General features: G+C 34.1%; 1 protein-coding gene across 1 annotated transcript in view; it reads left to right on the top strand.

Annotated features, from left to right (window-relative positions):
* LOC138694561 (uncharacterized) overlaps positions 1–14873 on the top strand; it is a 613293-nt gene that overhangs the window by 469954 nt on the left and 128466 nt on the right. Inside the window, exon 3 of the mRNA XM_069818420.1 lies at positions 1291–1426. Within this exon, the coding sequence (XP_069674521.1) occupies positions 1291–1426 (136 nt within the window). The remainder of the gene's footprint in view (positions 1–1290; positions 1427–14873) is intronic.

Below are 14873 nucleotides of genomic sequence, written 5' to 3'. Positions count from 1 at the left end.
TTTGCTTATAATAGTAGTGGTGGTGGTGGTGGTGGTGGTGGTGGTGGTGGTGGTGGTGGTAAAAATTATGTATTTGGTAATATTTATTTATTTATTTATTTATTTATTTATTTATTTATTTATTTATTTATTTATTTATTTATTTATTTAATCTGACAAGGTTAAGGCCATAAGGCCTCTTCCATCCTACCAGATAGCACATATAAATAGAAAAAAAGAAATACAGACGCTGATGAAAATATTACAATACAAATTTAATTTGCTGTACAACAGCCAGGGCCTATTAACAGTTCAGCACATGGCATTTTCAATACAAGAACATTAATAATGATATAAATTACAATAAAAGTACAAAGAAATAATTATTAAAATATAAATGAATATAATACAAATTATATAAAAGGATAACAAGAATAATATTATAATACATATCTAAACAAAAGATATAAATTAATAACTGACATAAAAACTCCAAAAAGTATGAATGAATGAATGAAGTGCATTTATTGATACACAATTATACAAACTCATGTACACAAGATCCTTCGCAGGAACCTACGGCCATTCGTGCTGTAATTATGCACAGTTTAATCTTCAAAGAAAACGAAAATAATACTACTAATAATAAAACAGTGAAACAACAGTAATTATTATTACTACTGTTATCATTAATTATCACAAATAAAACTAATCTAACTTCATACCAAATTTCACAAAAATAATAAAAATAAAATAAATGTAAGATATGAAAAAAATACAGTGAAACATACATACAAACAATTCAATTCAATCCCTTACTGAAACTGCAATAAATAATTCAAATAATAAATATAAAGGTAAGACATAAAAAACTTATACACACGAAATAAAAAAAAAACTAAATACAAAAAGAACATTATCCCCTAATTACCTCATTCGCTCAGTGTTAATACTACACATTACAACACAAATAAATTACTCTTCCCCATATTTCCTCTGTCCCCTCACCCTCGGCCAGTTCCATCCTCAGCTGTCGAACTTTTGCCATATTTTTTCCCACTCTCTCACAGAATTTAGCGTTATTTAATATATCGTATGTTGCCATGTGTCCCCTGCTAGATGTTGTGAAGGAGTCTGGCAGGAATCGTTTCCTCAGAGCTTCTGCAAGTGCCCAAAACAGCCCTCTAACTACTCCGTATCCTTAATTTTGAAATGACCATAAAAATGCATTATAATAAATAATGGAAAATCTCTGAAAAAATGTAATAGTTATTTTGGGGATGTATAACATTGCCTTTTTACTTGTTTCAGTTGCAGAAGTCAGATATGAATAGAGTGACACTGATTAACCTCCACTTCAACACAAGCGGCAATTACAAATGTGAAGTGTCTACAGAGGCGCCCAACTTCGTAACGGTGGCTCAGAGCTCCAATATGACGGTCATGGGTAAGTGTCAATTTACAAATCATATTCAAATATACGGTTTTACTCAGAATTTAAAGAGAATCTATAATGAGGAAATAATTTCTTCTCAAATGTTGAAATAAATGTTATTAGTAATTGAATATTTTGAAGTATGAAGAAAGCGCTGTTATGTCCTGTTTGTACCTTTGTCATATTATATCTTGTCATACGTATATAAACCATCACTGTGTAATACATAAAGTAAAATGTTCATATTTTATTGTTTTAAAATGAAATTCATCTGATGGAATATAGGACAGAATAGATCGATCACTGATAAATTAAGAGCAAATACAATTTTACGAATTTAATTTCGCTGGCCACTTAAACAGTTGTTCACAAATTGTTGTATATAGAGCGATATTTTGTCTGTGTCAAATATATTTTCACAACAATCGACAGAGCTCTAGCACTATTAACTATTATCTTCACAGCAAACTTGAATCTATTTTAATAGATAGTAACGTAATAGTGCAATTATTCAAGTTTTAATATGTATACAAAAATCACATACTGAACATGTAAATAAAATACAACTTGATATAATATCAGTTTCTTTATCTGTCGTGTAGATAAAGTCATTATGCTGTGGTTTTTTCAAAGAATTGAATTTCAGACGTCGTCCATGTAAAATCACTTTATTAGTCTTTTTATTTCTTATCTTTTTCTACAAGAACAAGAGCAATTTATTTATTCACATTAAAAAGATACATTGAGAAACTAATATATATACATAAAACACAAATACAAATTAAGGAATTTACCCCTGTATGAACAAACGCTCGTGTTCGGCAGTATTATTTGTGTCACAGCAGTTGTTTTGAGGGTCAATAGACATGCAAATTACAAAAAAATCTAGATCTAGATCGAAAAGTATTGGGAATAAATTTTAATAAGGAACAAAAAAAAAAGTTTCCTTCCCAAGCAGGATTCGAACCACGAAAGTCTTAGTTACCAGTCTATCGTGCTCTGGAGTGAACAAGGCTCTGAAATCAGCTACAAGGGTCGATCCGGTTTTTTTGCCACTACTGTACAAGATACAGTAATGGAGGAAAAAATGTCGGATATTTCCAAAATTTTACTACTGTAAGCTGTACCTAACCCCTTAATCATTACCAAACCATATTCTTATATATCACTTCATAGATAATTAAATTACTTCCCTTATTAAGTCTTATACCATATTAGTATTTTAATTACAATTATAATTTTAGATTCTCCGGAATATCATGGATTAACTTGATTCGATTAATTCGTAAGTTTCATTCAACAAATAATTTTTTCTCTCAAAATGAATTTCAGAAAAAAATTTGAGAATCCCTTAAGTTAAACCATAATTTCCTTTGTTAAGAATTGGAATTAACAGCACACATTTCGTAACTGAGTAATGAATTAACGGCTCGTAACGATAGTGACTACAGACTAACAGACTACCATCCAATTCGGCGCTGCTTACATTAATGAGCGAATCCTTGCAGTGTTCAGGAGGTCGCTGTATGAGGCGGGTCAGTATAGATTGCATCAGCATCCCCTGAACTAATTTGATACTGTTAGCTCGCTCCGCTGCGAATAATTTAAGTGTCCGTGACGTGAACCGAAGCCGAGGCTTTAGCCTCGTGTTGTTATCCGCTTCAATTGGAGGATTGACTTCATAAGTTCTGCTGGATTATTGACTGCTTTCAGAGAACAACCACTGTATCAGACGCGTACAAACGTTTTAAGCTTGATATTTTCTTTTATCGAGTTCAATGATTATAGGGACTATTTTCAATATTGCTACTCGTGGCCAGTTTCTTCAAGTAATGTTTAATTTGGCTTAACAAATGTTAAATTAACTATTCTAACTACTCAGCAGCAGTTGTTAAAGATTTTGCACATGTAAGGCAATTTCTTATTGACTGAAATTATTATTTAAATTCTGTACTGTAGAGTAGGTCATGAAACATGAATAAAATCACAACCTGTTACATTAGGCCATGATCCATATAGTGCAGAGAGTTGATAAATTAAAGTTGTATTGACTACTATTGAATAGTAATTATTATAAGTAAGGTTAAAGTTGTAATGCTAAATATTATTTTCTGTTTAGAAAAATCTCAGCATTATGATCACCAGGTGACAATAATTACAGGAATGTGTGGGTAGTCAACTGTACACAAAACCTCGAGGAGAATTCTGTATCATATAAATTCTCTAATCACTCTTTCTGCTTTAGGTCCATATAGAAATTATGATACGTAATTTCGTCTTAAAGAAGCAATTGTTACTGGAACATTTTGATATATTTACTCATTGCGTATTTTGAAGCGCTATTGACATTGGCGTCATCGTTGTCTTTCCCAGGAATTCAAATCTATCATCAATTATATCATACGTAATTTTCGTTTATCAGATATGGTTATGGATGCCCGAGTTTTTAGAGGCCAGGAATTAGAAACGGATCATTATCTGAATAATTTCAAGGGAAAAATTGTTCCGGGGCCGGGTATCGATCCCGGGACCTCTGGTTGAACGTACCAGCGCTGTACCAACTGAGCTACCCGGGAACTCCATCCGACACCGTCTCGACTTTTCCCTTTATATCCACACAACTCGTGTGGGCTGACGAAACGCCAGAGACCCACATCGAGTGCACACAATCTCTGTGTGACTTGGAATTGTGGTTTTCTGTTAACGTACACAGTGACGTATATATTATGCAAATCTAGTATTTCAGGTAAAGCTCCCTGTAAAGCAGATTTGAATAACTTCAAGGGAAAAATTGTTCTGGGGCCCAATACTAATTAGCCCAGTACATTTAAAACCAAGATGGTTGAGAAAGAAAACGCATATGAAAAATTATAATTTACTCTTCAAAGTCAGTTTACTTAGAGATTTTAGTATTGCTAAACGCGTTGGTACTTTTAACCAAAGATCCCGGGTTCGATACTCTGCCCCGGAACAATTATTCCCTCGAAATTATTTAACTCTTCTCCCGTTCACCATTCCTTCCAGTGCATCCTTCAGAAGGCAGTTTTTTCTCAACCAATGACCTAGCCAATTCCTTTTCTTCTTTCTGATCAGTTTCAGCATCATTCTTTTTTCATCCAATCTTTCCAACACAGCTTCGTTTCTTATTCTTTCTGTCTACTTCACGCGCTACATCCTTCTGCATATCCACATTTCAAATGCTTCTAGTCGCTTCTCTTCACTTTGTCGTAATGTACATGTTTCTGCCTCATACAATGCTACACTCCACACAAAGCACTTCACTAGCCTCTTCCTTATTGGGTGTACATAAGGAATAGGAAATCGTATGGTATAACCAGGCGAATATTCACACGTAAATATCTTGACAAGCCACTAACCTTTAGATCCAGCCTACATGTACAATATTAAGGTTATTCTATAAACTCGTTGTAACAGGTTCTTTCACTGGCAAAAGCCACAGAAGCGCCGTCTTTGTACGAAGAAAAAAATTGTGAAATTAGTGCGGCGTTTGAGCATAGTCCTTGCAAGTTTCTGAGACGTTTACCACAGGACACAGGAATTTACTATGCAACTGCAGGAGTGTCAACTCCAGTATTTAATTAATTACTGCCCCAGAGTTGCAATTGTAGGCTTAGGTTTTGTAATTGGATGTTAGAAAAATTAAACATGACGTTGGTCACTAAAATTTGAAGTGTTTAAGATGAATTTGCATTCGCTAGATGAACTAAAAGAAAATATCCACATCGCAATGGAAGTAATGCGTGTGAATGACTATTTCCTAAGAAGGGTGAAATATGTGTAAGTAAAAATGAACTTCACCTACAGCATCTTCTGGGAGCAGGATGAGTATCAAATGTTGTGTTACATGTATGTACTTAAGTTTTAATCTAGCTAACTCCGGAAACTATAAATCCTCTATTAGCAGTAGATATCTGACATTCTACCCGGTATGCAGTCGACAAATTTCCCTATTTATATGACTTAGACGCATTGTAGTTTCATAGTAAAACATTGAAACTCAATTACATATCAACATAGTACATCTTGCATAATACAAGTAATTTAGACACGCTGATGTTGTAGTCTACATGTTACAAGTATGCGTTACCAAGAAATTAAAGTTTGAAATCTTTTAAAGAAGTATTTTCTAAGCGATTGTTTACCCAGTACTTTTGTGTACTGAAGTCTAATCTTTAAAACCTACCACTTTATAAGAGCGTGATTAAACTACCTCGTTTCTTGGATGTGATGTCACCATATAAACCTAGGCGCATATGGTATGTATTCACATATCACAATAAATCTTCTAAGTACTTTCATTTGATAATGTTTGTTGGCACATCTGGCAGAGTCGCTTGCGTCTGTTTCTAAGAGCGTCAATTAAGAAAACAGCTTCTAAATGAAGATTAATGTCAGTCTACACTAACATTTGGAAATCACTTCTCAAGACGGAGTTCTCTTCGTTGCTATTATTTTCCCCCACGTCTTGCAACAGTTAGATTACTCCTCCCCACAAGTTTCTTGGATGTAGAGGAAGACTTATAGAGGTATCATGTTTAGACGGAGATCTTTAATAGAAACCAGCTTGTTTCAGCTGATACAATGTTTGAGAAGTTACAAGATGAAAATTTTTAATTGACTAATTCTTTGTTTCTAGGCTAGATTTACGAAAATATGTTTACAGAAGGAAACAGAAACGAAATTTTCCAATAGATGTAGAAGTACTTCATCATCTTCATCTTCCCATTTATTGGGTCTAGTTACTACTACTGTCCCTTATCAACGTTTAACGGTCTGTCCAAGGATTTCTTGCCCACAGGCGAGAATACAACATTTGGTGTGTTCTGTTTGTATTTTGTTTGCATATATTATCTTTTTTTATTGCGGAAGTTAATTGAAGTGAATTTATTATGACTTGCAGAGTAACTATCTCATGCCCCCATGTTATATTGCTACCTATGCACTTCATTAGAACCAGGTACCCAGATTCGAAGCCGTTAGCCCTGTGAACTTACAGTATATTTATTTTCCCCTATTATCATATTATAGGATTATCTAAGAAATTTGCAAGTTCTTTTTGATAGTAGAAGAGAAAGAGTGGGGGAAGGGAAGTGGTCCGTGGCCCATTTCTTTTAGGGCTCATCCCGACATTTGTCTTATTACTCAAGGGAAACTATGGAAAAACCTCGAGCAGGATGAGGTGTCGTGCTGACGACAAGCCAATTGGCTTCAGTGGGGTCTGTATATGGGCAGGTGGAAGGTTGTCTTTTAATCATTATTTAAAATACAGATACATTAAAAAATACATAAAAGTTATTTACAAGAAAATACAATGCATCTATGCAGCCAATAACGTGATGACCCTGAAACAGAGAAATAACATTATTAGTACATTAGTAGACTTATGTCTGTCCGTAGAGTCATGTGGTTGTTTAGTCTTCAAGTTGATATTCGTCTTGTACGTTATCGTTCCAAGCTAGAGGGTGGAGTACGCTCTTAGGTCTTTTGTGTTTATCTAAAGAAGGGTTGTAGTTACGTAGTGAAGAAATTAGTGGGTTTGTGCTGGTGTACGTGCAGAAGGCTTGATTTGAGATATAGCTACTCTTTTATTGTCCAAATTTCGAGTTCTTTATGAATCAATCTAACAGGCGTTACTCTAGGTAGTCCTGTAATGAATCTTAAAAGTTTGTTTTGGAAAACCTGTAATTTTTTAAGGACTATAATAGGTGCATGTCCCCAAGCAGGACAAGCATATAATATTACTGATCTAATTAATGTTTTATACAAAATCAAGGCTGTGTGTGTTTAAATGTCTGCTTTTATTTAATGTTGGGTAAAGCTCCAACATTCTAGAGTTCGCAAGTCTGAGTTTTTGTAGTACATGTTCGGAGAAAGTGAGCCGTGTGTCTAGTGTTACTCCAAGATATTTAACTGAAGTTATCCAATTCTTCCTATAATTTTATAGGTGATCTACGATTGGTTCAATCTGTAGTTCTTTCATTATATCACAGTTTCTCATGTGATTCATTCATGAGTATCCTAATGTACACTGTGTCCCGTTGAATCACTACCATAAAGAAATATAAATATCTCGTCAGTCAATGAATTTAGAAATATGTTTCTCATTTTGTCTTACGTAGAAACTCTCCAAGTTTGGTAACAATTAAAACTATAACTCTAGTGCGCATGCTCGGGGTATGACAACACATAAGAGTTAAAATGGCGGAATTCACGGTACAGTAGAAAGTGAAATGTTGTTATTGGTTAGCCGAATTGGAGTTCCCAATTGCAGCGCAAAGACGATTTAGGCAGGAAAATGATGCAAATGCTCCAGAGCGTCATACCATTGTGAAATGGTATAATCAGCTATTGGAGACAGGCTCTGTGTTGAGGAAGAAGAGAAGCGGCAAAAAATAATGTCCGCAGCTAAAGTTGAAGATGTTAGTCAAGCATTTCAGCGCAGCCCAAAGAAATCAATTCGGCGGGCCAGTTCAGAGCTGGGTATTCCGAAGTCGACTGTTCACAACATTGTCCATAAGCAGCAAGCTCTTGGTATGTAGGCCTAGGTATTATTTTCCCTAAAACCTGAGCAGAAATGGATTTGTGGATTTTTTTACCAGATATGAACTTGACTGCTTGCCTACAGCAATAGCCCTGTTATAAAAACACCAACTGTCAGGTTCTGTTGGGCATTTCCTGTGAAATGGCTTTTCATCTAGACCCTATAGATGAGCAGTGATGTAATGTAGCCAGGACTGCAGTTTTCATTCCTGTGAGATCTTGTTTATTATTCTTTATGGCATTGACATAGTAGTTATTTAATTTTATTATGGTGCTACCTGTGAGGCTCCCTGGTTTCGTCACATCCATTTGAATGGCTTAAAGAAAATGCAGACATTTAAAAAATGACCGCCAAAACAGCTGTTTGGATTGCGGAAACGACACCAAACTTCACACACGTGCTTAGTAGGGTGTGAGCAGGATGCGAATTAACGGGGGAGATATGGGGATTTCCCCCCTGTTGGAAAGTTATCCCCCTCTCATAAATTCATATTAACTTCCCTGCCAGGGTAACTTCTGTCCCCCCCTCACAAAATACAATTGTTTTAATACGCGTATAATTATGTACTTTATAAAGTATAAAGTAAGCAAAGAAAATAATATTTCTGTATTATTGTCACTGGCAAGATGACAACAATCAATAACTTAGGAATTAAACATCTTATCTTAAGCCTATTCATGGATATAATTATTATAATCAATATACAAGACAAGCAAGTCAGTGCGACCAAGCGTTGAGCCGTATCGAGTGAGGATAATAATTTTATGTGTGGTATTCTCTATCTAGGATTCTCTCCCCCTCATCAGAAATCTTAATTCGTACCCTGGGTGTGAGGTATTTTTTAATAAAGTAGAATTTTCAAAATTTGACCAAAAATTGCCATTTTTCACCAGTACCTCCCCTTAATAAAAATGATGGTTGAACGCTTTTATAATGGCATATGAAAGTGGGCAACCAATCTCTATATAATTTTCACGTCTATGTGTGATATCACATGGAGTACGTTAACGGGCGATCTTCACTCGAACAATGAAATATGTTCGTGAAAGCTAAACAAAAGACGCCTTGTGGCTAGTTATAGATGGTCATGGCAGTTAGAAGCCGCATAAGTGGCGTTTTGATTATGTTGGGGCCTTGTTTGTGATCTAGCAACAGTTGTAGATCTTCATGAGACCTCTGTGTGATGTCTTTGAGACTGAGAAGCCAACCGCAGGGTTTCCCATTCAAATAATTCCTAATTGTTGGAGATGACATAACTAGATGATCAACCCAATCGGTATATATGCGATACACTTTATGTATACTTCTCTCTTACTGAAATATAATTTACCGTGAAGAAAGTTATTTTCCATTTGATTAAATAGCAGAAAAGTTATTTATTGATAAACAATTTCAGAAAGCTGACACCAAACTTGAATAGTGAACAAATTATCTGATCATGAATATGATTATGATGATAATGATGGTAAGCCGTTATTTTGTAAATCTCTTTATATTGCTATCATTATTATTATTATTATTATTATTATTATTATTATTATTATTATTATTATTATTTTTATTATTATTGTGGTGGTGGTGGTGGTAGTTTAATTACACTATTTGAAAGAGTTTAAGCCCAACATAATTGGTTAATAAAAACCATGCCATTTATAAAACATTTTCATAATATTATACAATATTTAAAATTAGAACGCTATCGCTTTCCAGAAATAATTGATTTTAAATTGTAATTATTTATCATAATAACGAGTTCATTTATATAATAATAGTTCTTTGAGTTCAGCGAAAAACTAGTTCCCTAGGAACAGCATTGTGTTAAATTGTTTAGAGGAAATATTTATCTCTGTGGAATCCCAGTGAACTTCATTATTATTACAATGGTCTAAGTTATTCAATTTTGGTTTAAATTATCTAAATTCTGTTCTTAGTTTAAAACTGAAACAAGTGCAATTTTTGTAGCGTTGGAGGTTATTCAGATATCTTTGTATATTTTAAATTGAACAAGTTTCTCTAATTTTCGGACGGAAGATTTGAATGCTTTCTATTGTTTCGTATCATTAATGTGGAATTAAATTTCACGAGGTTAACATATAGGCCTACTACTTCATTACACGTCTTTCGTGTTTACTGTGAGTTCTATGATGAAGATACGAATCATTTTACCGTTAGCAATTAATTTTCCTTCAAACGACATACACGAATAAAATCACTTAATATCATAAATAAGAAGTGCGCTTCGTTTTCTTGATTCCATAAGAAATAAAGTTTTTATTACTTTAACAAATGCTACTTCATTTATACGCACATTGTTTATTTTATGTAATTATAAGCAGGCATAATTAATGTTATAGAATTGCACATAATAGGCCTATCTGTCGGTATCGGCCTAACATAACAATTATTTCCTAATATTACTTTTCTATATACTGAAATCAGTACTTGCAAGTGATATCTCCTGATATGTAATCATTATTTTCTAATATTACTTTTCTATACACTGAAATCAGTACTTGCTAGTGATATCGATGTTACGCCTTTAAGGGGTTAGAGACAGCTTACAGCAGTGAATGTTTTGGAAATATTCAACATTTTTTTCCTCCATTACTGTATCTTGTACAATAATGAAAATTGGTATGTGTAAAACACTGTTCTCCTGCTATATGAAAAAAAAAATATTTTTAGGGTTTAAAAAAATTATTTTTATTTTATTTTATTTTATTTTATTTATTTTTTTTTTCAAAATTCATAATGTGCAGTTCACTGTGCAGTGATGAAGCGTTTCCCTCATAACTCATAAACTTGTTAACTTTTCATGTTCTCTCTCTTTTATTTTATTGCTGTCTACAATATCATGCTTTTCAACTACATTCCTTAATAAATACTTTGTGTTAGAAGAAAATACTGATATTTGACCATTTTGTAAAATGAATTTATTTTTTGTCAGACAATCTATCAAAGATAGAGAAGTGGTCTTGCATCATATTATAGATATGAAATGCATTAATACACATAAGAAATTTCATGATAGAATGTTGGATAGTTTTTCAGTTATGTGGGAAACGCTTCATCACTGCACAGTGAAATGAATTTTGAAAAAAAAATGTAAATAATTTTTTTAAGTCGTAAAAACATTTTTTTATATAGCAGAAGGGCAGTGTTTTACACATAATAATCTTCATTATTGTACAAGATACAGTAATGGAGAAAAAAATCTTGAATATTTCCAAAATTTTACTGCTGTAAGCTGTACCTAACTCCTTAAAGTGTCACCCTAAAAAAATGTTGTATATTTTAGATTTCTAATACCGGTACTTTACTTGAGTGGTTAACCCCCACGTAATATCTTCATATTAGACCAGTAATCTCCTTAACAGCAAGGGAGTGCCCGCTTGTTTCTCACCCCGTCATCTCGTGAGAGCCTGAGACTTCGAAAATGTGCAGATCAAGAAGCATAATATTTTACTCGCAATAAACAATAATGAGGGACTCGGGCGTAAAACATAGTAACTGACATTTTGGTCAAAAATGAAATAATATGTAACGTATAATATGGTATCTCACATTCTGCGTTTAACGCAGTAGTTAGTTTTCCAACATCTCAACAGATGGCAGAAGTATACAGATTTTACTTTCCTGGTAACTATAAAAACTGTTGCATGTGTATAAATGTTTACCTAACTAAACACTAAAACGTCACTTACCATGTTTTACTCCCGAACACCTCAATTCATCAAAAAATATATATATCTTCATCGGTGCTATCTCGCTCGTTTCATTTATCTGTACATTCTTTGTAATATAAAAGTTCCCTAGCGCCATTGCGTGTTCCTCATTTTCAAATGTGCACCCAATCGTTCGTAACTACAATTTTTATATTATTTCATGTGCACTATTCCGTAACAAACTGACAGATACTACGAACAAATTTCATTTCATTAGTTCAGGAGATATTTCTGTAAAATGATGGACGGACAGACTGTATGTAAAGACTCATTTTTTTCAATACTAAGATGTTGAAAAAGATTGTTTTTCCGAAAAACATTACAGTATCTCATTCGCATAATTTTCATTGAGCGAGGATGGCACGCAGCAAAGGAAGAAAACTGCTTATATAGAGTGTATTGAAAATTGGACCAGAGAAACAATAATATTTGTAGCACATATAGGCTATAATATAGGTCACATAATATCATGGGATTTGTTCCCATTGCCTAGAAACAAAAATAAAAATACTGTTAAGCTTACTGCTGAATACTCGCCATAGTTAACACACTTCTCCCATTGTAACACCAAGTGATGTATTGGCCCGTAGAATCCCTGTGGACTTCATGTGAACCAATATGTATAACAGCATTTTTCACTGTTTATCCAGTAGAAATGTGATCCTTTACATACATTTCTTCATATCTACAAGAATGTGGAAATCGCATTAAGATTTGTCCGATCTCTAAGGAGGTTGTAGTAGTGTTCCCAGCGAAATCTTTTCAACTCGTCCCTTACTGATATGCCATTTTGAGCTTGAGCAGTGACATGGAATACATGACTTTTTAGTTAAAAGACCTGGGCATTTATTCTTTGTGTTTTGCCTATGGTACCGGAGAATGTCTGCATAGAACTGGGCATTGATCATTTTTACATGGTTAGGAAATTCCACTAGCAATGTACCTAGATTATAGAAAAAAACGATAACATGCAACTTTAGCTCTTCGAGGCGAGGTTCTACAGTGTATTATCATTACATGCTAGATCCACGGAGACATGGCTGAGACTGGTTACACCAGGACTGGTCACCTGTCACAATGCGATGCAAGAACTGATCACCTTCTTCCCGATATCCTTTGAGATTATGTTGGCTGATTGTCACACATTAAAGCGCCGCTCTAACTGCCCGCAAGCTTTGCGATACCGCAGGTGCTGTGGAGTATTTTATGGATACCTCTCTTGCTGATATTCAGTACTAAACTGAGTTCTCATATTGTTATTCTCCTATTCTCTCAGGTAAGCGCAGCAACATGATGAATTGAATTTGCCGTGATAGACTTGAGCGCTTTCCCTGGTCGTGGATTGTCCTGCAGAGATAGTGGGGCAACAAGAAATCGCGCGCATCGATTCTTTAAATGTGACTTCCGTAGACACATCTTCTCATATACTGCAACCATTCTGCGATGGATCTCAGCAGCTGTAAGCCTCTCTGCAGCCAAGAAACGAATTTTATCACGCTGTCCACAGTTAGACGTCTCATACTGTTCCTATCGCTTTGGTTTTTTCATTCACTCGAAGAAATGACATATGTCGAGTATACCTACGAATAGAAAGTCGGGCCACCGGCGTGGCTCAGTCGGTTAAGGCGTTTGTCTGCCGGTCTGAATTTGCGCTCGGGCGCGGGTTCGATCCCCGCTTGGGCTGATCGGAAAAAAAAAACCCAACCAGGAAACAGTGGTTATAGACTTTCTATAATTTTTAGTTGGTTATTTAACGACGCTGTATCAACTACTAGGTTACTTAGCGTCGATGAGATTGGTGATAGCGAGATGGTATTTGGCGAGATGAGGCCGAGGATTCGCCACAAATTACCTGGCATTCACTTTATGGTTGGGAAAAACCTCGGAAAAAACCTGTACTAGGGGCAGAAGAAATCGGCAGGTCTGGCGAACCCCTACTTCTCTACCCCCACTCCTACACCCCTCAGAACCTGCTTGGTGTATGGTCCTGTCCCAAATAACTTTCTCCTCCATTGATACTTTTTCACTGCAGGAAAACTTAGAAAATAAATAATAACGTGATTTGTAGTAATTACAAATAGGACCTACGTTCTTTACTCAATATTATCATTATAATATTTCGCAAGTTAAGCCATTTCACAAATGTAATAAAGTGTAATGTAAATCTAATATAAATCAAATATTTAGAATTACACAACTATTTTGTATTTATGTATTTTCAGAATGTTGCATTGAAATAGTAAATACTAAATAATGTTTATGCAGTATAATTACCAACTTTATAAATCACGACAAAATTAAAAATTAAAGTACAAAATATTAATGTATGTTTACTGATTGTGGAATATGTATATTATTATAACATGAACGAGTTTCGTATTGAAACCACACTTACGAATGTCTTAGCTTAATAAAATAAATAACACAATAAGTATGACACAAAAATCGTTCTATAAATTGGGCACTCAGCATTATTCTGATTCTATGCGGTAAGTTTCATTCAGTCTTGTTTATGCGTCTGTATTATTGAAGACCATCAACAATTCAATACAAGAAGTGTTGAAATATCATATATTCAATGAAAAAAATGTCGATAAAATAGTCGCCAGTCACAGTTATATCTTTTCAAGTTAATATATTATTGACAAATTTTTAAATAATATTTCATTTTATGATCCTAATAATATTTTATTGCCAAACGTAAGTATTTTACCTAATTATAACTAACACTGGAGCTCCTAAAAATTAAGCAGTAGACTACAATATAATAATCCATTTGACAGGGACATAATTAGCATACCAATTAAGAAATTTACCTTATTCCGTGAACAATTAAAAAAAATTAAATTAACCTAATAATGGTCTTCAACAATCTAAATAATGAAACAATTTTTCATTGTTAATGTCTTAAATAAACAACTTAATATAGCATAAAATAAAATGTTACAATATCTAAAAACAAAGACTAATTTAAATGTAAAATTCCATATTATCTACATTTGTCCGTGTATTCTTTTAATAAATATATGTAAAATTAGGCTCCATAGGATCATTGTTTTACTGCTATTCGTCTCTCTTTTGCACAAATTCTCTGGACCGATCGTAAAGAAGCGCCACTGGCCTTTGACAGTGACTGTCTGCGTTGATGATAGGACATGTTTAATGTCCTCAC

This window comes from Periplaneta americana, chromosome 2 (assembly GCF_040183065.1).
Source record: "Periplaneta americana isolate PAMFEO1 chromosome 2, P.americana_PAMFEO1_priV1, whole genome shotgun sequence".
In the NCBI taxonomy this organism is placed as follows: Eukaryota; Metazoa; Arthropoda; class Insecta; order Blattodea; family Blattidae; genus Periplaneta; species Periplaneta americana.
The sequence above is the reverse complement of the archived record's forward strand: the minus strand, read 5'-3'. Positions and strand labels throughout refer to the sequence as shown.